The 11,049-nt window shown below is 36.5% G+C and overlaps 1 protein-coding gene across 1 annotated transcript; it reads right to left on the bottom strand.

Moving 5' to 3' along the window:
- Nucleotides 1–3,620: 3,620 nt before the first annotated feature.
- Nucleotides 3,621–5,009, bottom strand: LOC133716784 (vegetative cell wall protein gp1). Its single transcript, XM_062143442.1, has one exon. It carries the CDS (start codon nt 5,007–5,009, stop codon nt 3,621–3,623), a length of 1,389 nt encoding a protein of 462 aa, XP_061999426.1.
- Between the last annotated feature and the right edge of the window lie 6,040 nt (nt 5,010–11,049).

Raw genomic sequence — 11,049 nt, 5'->3', positions numbered from 1 at the left:
TCTAAAAACTGAACGGCTAAGATGTAAAAATGTGATCGGAAAGTGGGTCAAAACTGGAAATCCGCACCTTTTTCTTCGGTGCGGATATCCGCACCTGAGCAAACTTATATATATATATATATATATATATATATATACACACACACACACAAACACACACATATATACACATTTGATAAAAACATAAAGATTTACCACTCTGACAACAAATTTGTTGTCATACTTGTTAAATTGTCTATAAATTAGTACATTAGTTTAGGCGGAGTAATTACTACAAATAGAACAAAAGTTACCGCTTTTACATCAAGTGTTGTGGGTTGTGATAAAATGTGTAGTCATTGTAGTAATAATTTCACTAATGATAAAAACATAAAGATTCATACATGTTCTATTTTATATAATATTTACCACTTTGAAGACTCATGTAACGACTTTGAGAACACATGTGGTAATTAGAAAAAAAAATCCGCATTAAAGTAAATAAGATCTTCGTTAGAGAAAAGTAGGTTCTCATTTGAGTAATTAAGTCCTAAAAGTGGTAATTAATTGTAATAGGTTCTCATTAGAGTAAAATAGATTCTCATTTGAGTAAATGAGTCATAAAGTAGGTTCTCATTTGACTACATTTAAAACAAATATTATTTATTTTTACACTAATTGTTGTCGTTGTCGTAAAATGCATGTAAACAGAATTATATTTGGTTAAGGAAACTACTAATGATATAATTAATTGGTAATAAAGATTACTTAACTAATACTAATTTTGCGAACTTAGGTTAGAAGGTTTTTGTTTTTAATAAGGAAAAAACGTAATTTTCAATTGTGTAATTGTCCATTAATAACAAGCATTAATTCACTAATAATAAAATTATTTAGTAATATAGACTATTTAACTAAAAGTAATTCGGTGAACCTAGGATAGAAGGTTCTTTTAATTTTTTTTTGAAAAAGGAAAAATCATAATTGTCAATTGTCAATTGATAATCAAACATTAATTGGCTTTATTGTTTTCACTAGCTATCTTTATTAATTGTTTTCAATTCAATTAGTAGTTTGTGTTACCAAAAAAATTAGAAAGGCTAAGGGCTAAACAAGTTACCAATTTGTTAAATATTTTGAACCATTAGATATATTACTAATCCAATGGTCCAAAATATTTAACCAAATGCGGGTATGGCAAACACCAAGGTACCCAAGAATTCTCCTATATATATATGTGTGTGTGTGTGTGTGTGTGTATATATATATATATATATAGAGAGAGAGAGAGAGAGTGAGGGGTATAAAAGTCATTTTAGGACCTGTTGTGTGAGAATTAGAAAGAATAAGGACTAAACTGTTTAATTTAAAAAATTTGGACTAAACTGTTTTTCATGCAAAAGTATGAGGAGTAACGAGTATTTAATCCTTTAAATTTTCAATTCCATTCTGGCATAAAGGACAACAAGAAGGAATATTAGGATTATAAAGAGAGAGTTTATCTCTTGTCTTCAGTCGATTTCTCAAAAGAGTCCTGTAATAGTCCAATCTAAATTGTTCCTTTCATCTTCAAGGATTTTCAAATAAAGAGGATAAGGCAAAACCCAATTAAAAGTCCAGAATAAAATGTATTTACCAATCCCAACAGTCCATCTCATACCTTCCATCACTAAAGATCTGACATCAAGAATTCCTCTCCAGGCTAAAGAATTAGAAGCCTTTTTATTAACAGTATATGCTGGAAAAATTAATGCCGCTCATTTATATAATTTCACTTACTTATTGAAAGCAAGCGTACAAGAGACAAAAGTCTCTAATCATCTGAATAAATATAAATGAAAATTCCACCGCTGGCCAAGACACTCAGTTATCACTCATTATAAAACAGAAACAAACATCACTCATTAGTCATTACATCATTTCACTCATTCAAAGACGGATCCATTCGGTTTGGACCCTAATCTAACTAGGCTGACCCATACCCACCTTCAAGAAAACGGGTCAAATACTCAAGGTTTTTCGCAAGGACTGAAAAATCGATAATATCCCCGAAATTTCCGCGATATTTCCATTTTTTTAGGCTCTCGATATATCTTTGACTTACTAAGAGAATATCGGGAGAAATTTTCGAAATTTCCCGATATTTCCAGAAATATTCGAAATATTCGTGATATTTCCGGAAATATTCAAAATTTTTGCGAAATTTCGAGATTATCGCCACCTCTCACGATATGTGGCTCGTGAAAACTAGCCTTTGTCCTTATCCAATCCGACTAAACTGATAGCATCTAAAGAGGAAAACTTTAAAAATTTATAGGGTCATGTATTGCTGTTTGTGTTTTTTCCCTCCATGCCTATAAATCTTCTAATTATCTAATTTGCTAATTAGTAAACATTTGGCTCTATTAAAATAATAATAATAATAATAATAATAATAATAATAATAATAATAATAATAATAATAATAAACTTTTCTATGTATTTCAATGGACTATTTTCTACTTATTTTTCTGTTTATTTGGAGACCGATTTTTTTTTAACATATGTATTTAATTGTAAAATATTATTATAATTAATAATTAACTCTCCTAGTCTCCTATTTAAATCATTTTGGAGAATTTTCTTGTAGAATTTCATATTTATGTCATGTCAATGTATCTTATTATACTCCAAATTACTACAATCATTATACAATTAAGTTGATCAAACACTTTGTTTGAAATATTATAAGTAACTGATCATGTAAACATTTCATAAAAATTCATTAATGATTTCCATGTTACTTTCTAAATTTTCATCATTTTTTTCAAAAATTTACTTAGATCGAAATTTCCTCAATATTTCCATCAATATTTTCATTTTTTGGACTATCAATATTTCCTCGATATTCAATATTTTAGTAGTTAGTTTTTCGTTTTCCTATCCGCACTCAATTTCGATCTTTCTCCTTGCTCCCCCACTTTTCCGAGGAAACAAGCAACTCCTCCGAGATTCTTCTAGTTCCAACTCCAATTCAATCAAGAACCCAACTTTATCTGATACCATGCCCGTGACGAAGTTCTTGTTTCTCGGAGAAGCCTCTCCTGATTCGTGCCCCTATCTCCCCGTCTCTGCTGAAACCAATTACGGCACTCAAAAACCACAGCTAGGAACCAAAGTGAGTGTACTTCTGAAGCCTGTTATTCATTGTTCAAGTTTCTGACTTTAGATTTTCTGTAGCCCAGAAACGTTGCATTATAGTAATGATGAAATGCCCAGATGGTGTTGGATGAAATGTGTAATGAGTTTCTGAATCAAATTTAGGCTGTAGTAGTATTAATAAGAAAAGATACAAGTTCCCTTTTGTGGTATTGATCTAGCACTGCATAATAAACAGGCCATAGACCCTTTTTATTAGGAAACAAGGCGATCAACAATCTTTAGTCACATCCAACTAGGAGTGGAAGCTGAAGAATCAGAACCCATATATGCCCCCTTTTTCCAACACTTACATATGAAAATCACTCATATTTTATTCTCTCATCACAAATTATATAGTAGCCTAATAAATCCAAAAACATGAAAGTAATTAATTAAAACCGTTTAACAATTCTCCTTTGATCGATTCTCAGTTGTGTGTTGTTGTGCTTTCTGTCTCTCACTTAACTGTGTCGGCCATTGACATGGCTCTTGACATCGAATCCATCCCCATTGGGCTTCCTAGTGAGAGCAAGGTGCACGCCCGGGTCGTGGTGAGTGCAGGAACTGTTGTACACAATGGAGTTGTTGATCCCTTGAACATTGCTGTTTGTGAATGAACTCAGAGGCAGCTGTGATGAGCTCCCTGCCTTAATTCCTTTGTGGTGACTTTTGTCCTTCATTTTTGGCTTGCCTTCCTCGCCACTGCTGCTGCTGCTGCTGTAGCTTTTATCAGATTCATGACTCCCAACTGTCTGTGCCGACTTACCATTGTGGCCTTTCTTGAAAAGATAATGAGAATGCTCCCCACGTTGCTCATGATGTTTATTAGGGGATTGAATGAGTTCCATATAAGCCCCTTTGTTATCACCTGTAAGAGTTATAACCCTCATGCCTGGAGCCTCCTCAGAATCAGATGATAACTTCTTCTTGGTGATTTTCTCTTCCTGCTTTGCATGGTGGGCATGATTGCCAGGCCTTTGGGACTCACGAGTAGACTCATGATCCTGCTTTGAGACTCCAGTACTGAACCAGGAAGTCGGCTTTTGATCAATGGTCTTTTGGACCAGCACCATCTTCTGCTCAGCCTCTAATGGAATCCTTTGATCAGTTTGATCTGCAGTGCTGGACCTTAACTGAGATGGTGGCAGTTTGAGAGGAGAGGGTGGCGGGGCAGTAGGTTTGGGCCTGCTAGGCGACTGAGGTGGGGTATTATTCACCGGCTTAAGGGTTCTGGGAGGTGGAATGTAACTGGGACTAGGCTCCCGAGCAGTACTGGGTAATGAAATGGTTGTGCTTCTGGGTTTAGGTGGAGAATAAGTTTGTCGTGGCACTGAAATTGTAGTGGCCACGGGTTTTGGTGGAGGTACTGCTCTGGAGGTAACTGGATAGTCGGACACTGAAGTAGTGACCCTGCTTCTAGGAGATGGCACCCCTGATGTAGAGGATGGGGCTACCTTTCCAGGAGATGATGGTACTGATGAAGCGGATGTGATGGCAATTGCAGTTGCAGGAGGGGATGCTGCTGAGGGAGCAGAACTAACGCCACGAGCTGGGGACGATGGAACAGATGCAGTTGAACTAGTCACAGCCAGAGGTGGTGGTGCTGCTGGAGCAGTAGCAACCGGTGGAGGTGCCACAGCAAGTGGCCGTGGAGTTGGAGTTGGGGCTGCTGGTGCGGGCGGAATTGGAGCTCGGACCGCTGGTGGTGGTGGAGTGGGTTCAGCAGGAGGAAGAGGAGCTAGCGGCCTCAATGTAGGTCGAACCACAGGTGCAGGGGCAGGGGTTGGTGCGGGGGTGGGTGCCGGGGCTGCTGCAGGAGCTGGGGTTGGTGTCGTGGCTGGCCGCACCATGGAGCTTAGTCGAAACCAAGGACGAGTAGGTTGTGATGCCATAATTAATCACAAGGAATAGTTCGAGGTAGAGAGTCTATCCTAGAATCAATGAAGAAACCTAGGAATTGGACACAATGAGAAATGGTTCGTGTGTGCTGTTATTTATAGGTATCAGATGTCTGGGCACAGCAACTTAAGTTTGAGATAAAAAAAAAAATTGAGGGGATGAACTTACGGAGAAAAACATGCAAAGCACGCTAAGAGGGGAAAGTGAAGAGAGAAATAAGAAAGGCATCAGCTGCTGGCAAAGCACCTAATTTTCTGGTCTTTTGTGAAGGGAAAAAAGCACCCTGAATTCATGATGCAAGATTGGTATCCAGTAGAGTAAATTAGAAGAGTTATGATGGAGTTGTAAAACCATAGTTACATGCTCACAACATATGCACAACAATCATAATAGGATTAAGGCTTACCTTCAGCAATAACAGTCATGGATTCCATCTTATGCAACTGCTTAACTCGATCACTGAATATAGTCTTCTGTTACTTACCAACTTGCTTCTCAATGGACAGAACTTATGCAATAGTCGTGGTAGTAATCAGGGACCAATTCATCTGTATATATATGAGACTTAAACCTCAAGAAGCTTCCCATTAAAGCATTCCTTGTCGGTTTAGGTTTCACTATTAGATTCCTAATGTATCACAACTTATAGCCTTTCTTGTCGACTAAGCAATGGATTACTATCCTTAATGAATTGATACACTATTCATTAAGTTACTAGTATTGATTTACTGTTTGTATCCATGTTAAACTAGGATTGATATTAAGCTAATCATCAATTACTTTATGATGATATGTGTTATGTCCATATTTGATCTTACAATCTCCCCCTTGGACTCACACATATCATGCTCGATGATTTGCACCAGAGAACATCAAAACCTACTTAACTTACTGAAGTGCGCGCCAGATAACAAACTCAAATCGAAAATCCATTCCAACATGGTCAGATCACAGTTACTTATGTAGAGCAAGAAACAGTATACATTTTAACAAAAATGCAGAGTTTCAAAACCACTAACACAAGCTTCTGCAATCTACATATGTTCAACCAGAAGTGATACAATATATGTTAATGTGTATCAACAAGTAAACATATATTAGGTCCTACTTTATGTTTCTAAAACCAGAAACTCAAGCAAATTTACTGAACACTGATGGCTTAAAAAATATTGCTTGAACCTTAACATCATGCTTCACATGATTTAAGTCATCTGATAGCAAGTATGATATTCAAAACAAGATGATAATTTCCAAAATAAAACAATAAAGCTGCAGCAAAATCATAACTGGAAATACCTCAAAAGTTTATTGATAATAATAAAATCTGTCATTACAAACAAGTTGTGATAAATAAAGTCAAAAGACCACAACTAAAAAATACAAGAACTCAAAAACCTTAGAAATTTAAATTGCTCCAACTGGATTAACTCTCTACTGAACCTAAGCATCTAGACTAGCTAAAACTCCAATGTTGGCTGTATGCTTCTGGAATGCTGCTACTGACAATGCCTTGGTGAAGGGGTCTGCTAGCTGTGAATTCGTGTCAATGCTCAAAACAGCTATCTCACCATGCTTAACCCTTTCTCTAACACTGTAATACTTTAAATCAATATGCTTAGAATTATTTGATCTTTTACTGTTCTTGCTAAAGAAAACTGCAGCTTCATTATCGCAATAAATCACAAGTGTGTCTGCCACAATGTGACTTAACACTTTGGTCTGCATCAAGAAATTCCTGATCCAAAGTCCTTCACACACAGTTTCATATACTGCAATAAATTCAGCTTGCATGGTGGAGGTTGAAACTAGAGTTTGCTTCATGGTTTTCCAAGCAACTGCACCTCCTGCTAGCATGTACACGTATCCACAAGTTGACTTCTTGGAGTCTGGATAATTCCCTGCGAAATCAGAATCTGAAAATCCAACGAGGTTCAGATCCTCCACTTGCCTATAAACTAGCATGTGACTTTTAGTTTTCTGCAGGTATCTCAACACTTTCTTCCCAGCTACCCAATGTTCATGGCTTGGATTAGACTGAAATCTTGATAAAATCCCTACTGCAAAAGACAAGTCTGGCCTAGTGCAGACTTGTGCATACATGAGACTTCCTACAAGTCTAGCATAAGGCTTTGACTCCATATTTTCTTTCACAACATCACTTTTGGAACTTTGCTTCTTGGTTAGTTTATCTCCTTTGGACATGGGGACTTCTCCAGTTGCACACTTCTCCATACCAAATCTCTTCAAAACTTTAGTAATATAATTCTGTTGAGACAAACCAAGTAGTCTCTGTGCTCTATCTCTTTTAATCTCAATGCCTAGTACATAGGATGCTTCTCCTAAGTCTTTCATGTCAAAATTCTTTGACAGAAAGCTCTTGGTGTCTTTAAGCAGTTTAATGTTACTGCTAGCCAAAAGTATATCATCAACATAAAGTACTAGGAAAATAAAATTGTTCCCAACTGTCTTCAAGTAAACACACTCATCAACAAGATTCTCTGTAAATCCAAAAGTAGAAATCACAGAATCAAATTTCTTGTACCACTGTCTAGAAGCTTGTTTAAGGCCATAAATTGATTTTCTTAACCTGCATACTAAGTTTTCACTTCCAGCTTGCACAAAACCTTCTGGCTGCTTCATATAAATCACTTCATCTAGTTCACCATTCAAAAAGGCTGTCTTAACATCCATTTGGTGTAGCTCCATATCAAAGTGAGCAACTAAAGCCATGATTATTCTAAATGAGTCTTTTGTAGAAACTGGAGAAAAAGTCTCAGTAAAGTCAATGCCCTCCTTCTGTGTAAAACCCTTGGCAACTAATCTTGCTTTATGTCTCTCTATATTGCCATTTGCATCTCTTTTGGTTTTGAAAACCCATTTACAACCTATAGGTTTCTGATTTGGGTCAGGTTCAACTAATTCCCAAACTGCATTTTGACTCATGGAATTAATTTCTGCTTCCATTGCTAGCTGCCATTGATGAGATTCACTACTTTCAATGGCCTGGTTAAATGTAGTTGGATCATTGTCCTCTGCACAATCTATTTCAATTTCTGCTTCTTGCAGATAAACAATGTAGTCACTATCTTCCCCCCCATAAGTTGGTTTTCTTGCTCGCTGTGATCTTCTAGGCTGAGGGTTGTCAGTTACGTGGTCAGTTACCTGACCAGTGACAGTTACTTGGTCAGTTACATGGTCAGTGACATGATCAGTGACAGGTACTTGACCAGTTACTTGGTCAGTGACATGACTAGTTACAGGTACTCGACCAGTGACTTGGTCAGATACTTGACCAGTTACATGGTCAGTGACTTGTCCAGTGACAGTTACTCGGTCAGTGACATGGTCAGTTGCTTGACTAGTTATAGGTACGTGATCAGTTACTTGGTCAGTTACTCGACCAGTGACTTGATCAGTTACTTCTTGTTCTAAAGGCAATGCTACGCTTATATTCTCATCCGACACAATTTCCTCAAAATCTGAGGATAAATCCTCAAGGTTTGTATTGTGAACTTTTTCACTTAGAAACTTTACTTGATGTGTTTCAAAAATTCTAGGTGAATGATAAGTAGAATATAATTTATAGCCTTTAGATTTATCTGGATAACCTATAAAATAGCAACTAACTGTCTTAGGATCAAGTTTATTCAAGCTTGGATTATAAATCCTAGCTTCTGCATGACATCCCCAAACATGGCAGTGATGAAGACTAGGTTTTCTGCCACACCAAAGCTCAAAAGCAGTATTTTCTATGGCTTTGCTAGGTGTTCTGTTGCAAATATAATTTGCAGTTTTTAAAGCCTCACCCCACAGAAATTTAGGCAAACCTGTTGTACACATCATGCATCTAACCATGTTCAAAAGAGTCCTATTCTTTCTCTCTGCAACACCATTCTGTTGTGGGTTATAGGGTGTTGTATATTGAGCTTTAATTCCATTGTCTTGTAAAAACAAGGCAAATGGACCCTTTTGTTGGCCGGATTCAGTGTACTTGCCATAGAACTCACCTCCTCTATCTGATCTTACTGTTTTGATTTTCTTTTCTAGTTGATTTTCTACTTCAGACTTAAAGATTTGAAAGGCTTTCAATGCTTGTGCCTTTTCTGAAAGTAGATAAATATAACTGTATCTAGAAAAGTCATCAATGAATGTGATAAAATACACATTTCCACAGATAGTTTGATGCCTAAATGGTCCACATATATCAGTGTGTATGAGTTCTAATAAATTTTGGCTTCTATATGCAGTCTTCTTTCTAGTATTAGTTATTTTTCCCTTAAAGCATTCAACACAGTCTGTTAGATCAGAAAAATCAAGTTCATTTAGGATGTTGTTTTTCACCAAAATTTTCAGTCTCTCTTTTGAAACATGGCCGAGTCTTCTATGCCATAAAAATGCAGACTTTTCATTTAGTTTGGTTCTTTTAACACCTGTTAAAGTGCTAGTACTGTTAGTGTTATTTTCAACAAGTAAAATTTCTTGTTGAGCCATTGAACAATTTAACTGTAAATAATCATTCATAATAACACCAGAACCAATTTGAACAGAATTTTTAGAAATAAGAATTCCATTACTATCCATAACAAGTCTACAACCAGATTTTACTAAAAGAGAAACTGAAACCAAATTCCTTCTCATGGAAGGTACATAAAAAACATTGTCCAGAACTAATAATTTTCCTAATCCTAAATCGAGCTTTAAGGTTCCAATAGCCTTGACTGCTACTCTCATGCCATTTCCTACACACAGGTTCACTTCATCACTTTTTGGGATTCTCCTCCTTATGAATCCCTGCAAAGAATTAGTAATATGAATAGGTGAGCCTGAATCTATCCACCAAGACTGTGGTTCAACATTTATAAGATTAATTTCTAAGGAAAAAACTGTATTAGAAAAAATCTTACCCTTTTTGGCTAACCAGTTCTTATAGCCAGTGCAGTCCTTTTTCATGTGTCCTACTCTTTTGCAAAAGTAGCACTTGAACCTGAATGGCCTGTTTTCCTTGGCCACTACAGCTGTTGAACTCTTAGTTATGGCTTTGGTAGGCTTGAGCTTATTCTGGGGCTTTTTCCTTTTAGGCTTCTCAATGAGGTTAATGGTTGTAGCAGGTTCCTTTTCTTCCTTGATCCTAGATTCCTCATCCACACAGATGGATATAAGTTCATCTAGAGTCCAGTTTCCCTTTTGAGAGTTGTAACTGGTCCTAAGATGACTAAAACTGTTAGGCAAGGAATGTAGTGCATAATGCACTACTTGCTCATCCCTAACCCCCATTAAGAGTTCCCTGAGTCTGCCATTTATATTGATCATCTTCATAATATGTTCTCTAACTCCCCCTGAACCCATGTACTTCAAATCATGAAACTCCTTGGTTAGCCTAGCTGCTTCTGCTTTTTCACTTTCTTTAAACTTAGCACCTATGAGTTCCAGAAAATCTGATGCTAGCTCAGGCTCTTCTATACTTCCCCTGACAGTCTTAGACATAGATGTTCTGATGAGGTTCTTAGCCATTCTATTGGATCTATGCCACTTCTTGTAAAGGTCAGTATCTTTCTTGGTGCTCTTTTCATTTAACTCTTCAGGCTTATCCTCAGTAAAGCAGTAGTCTATGTTCTCATGCATTCCCATATAATTTTCCACAGAGTCTAGCCAAGCTCTATAGTTGGTTCCAGTTAACATCAAGACACTGTTCAAGTTCATGTAAGAGTTACCTAAGGAGCAAAACAAAAATTCGAGTGAGTTCTCAGTTTGTAAAGAAAATATATTTAAGTTTTCTGTGTTTTATTTAGCTTTAAGTAACCAAAACAAGAACATACAGAAAACCTAAACAACCATACTTGCATTCATGTCAGTCCATAACAAAAACAATATTAAGCATCACTTTTGAGCAGAAACTTAATATCCTGGAGTTCTTTATCAATATGCCATGTTCAATGAAAACAAGTTATCCAAAGAAATTTATCCACATCTTTAGACAGAAGAAAAATTTCT

The sequence above is a fragment of the Rosa rugosa genome, chromosome 6, assembly GCF_958449725.1.
Source record: "Rosa rugosa chromosome 6, drRosRugo1.1, whole genome shotgun sequence".
Lineage (NCBI taxonomy): Eukaryota > Viridiplantae > Streptophyta > Magnoliopsida > Rosales > Rosaceae > Rosa > Rosa rugosa.
The sequence above is the reverse complement of the archived record's forward strand: the minus strand, read 5'-3'. Positions and strand labels throughout refer to the sequence as shown.

Coding starts and splice junctions, on each gene's coding strand:
- LOC133716784 (XM_062143442.1), bottom strand. CDS start 5,009: ATGGTGCGGCCAGCCACGACACCAACCCCAGCTCCTGCAGCAGCCCCG.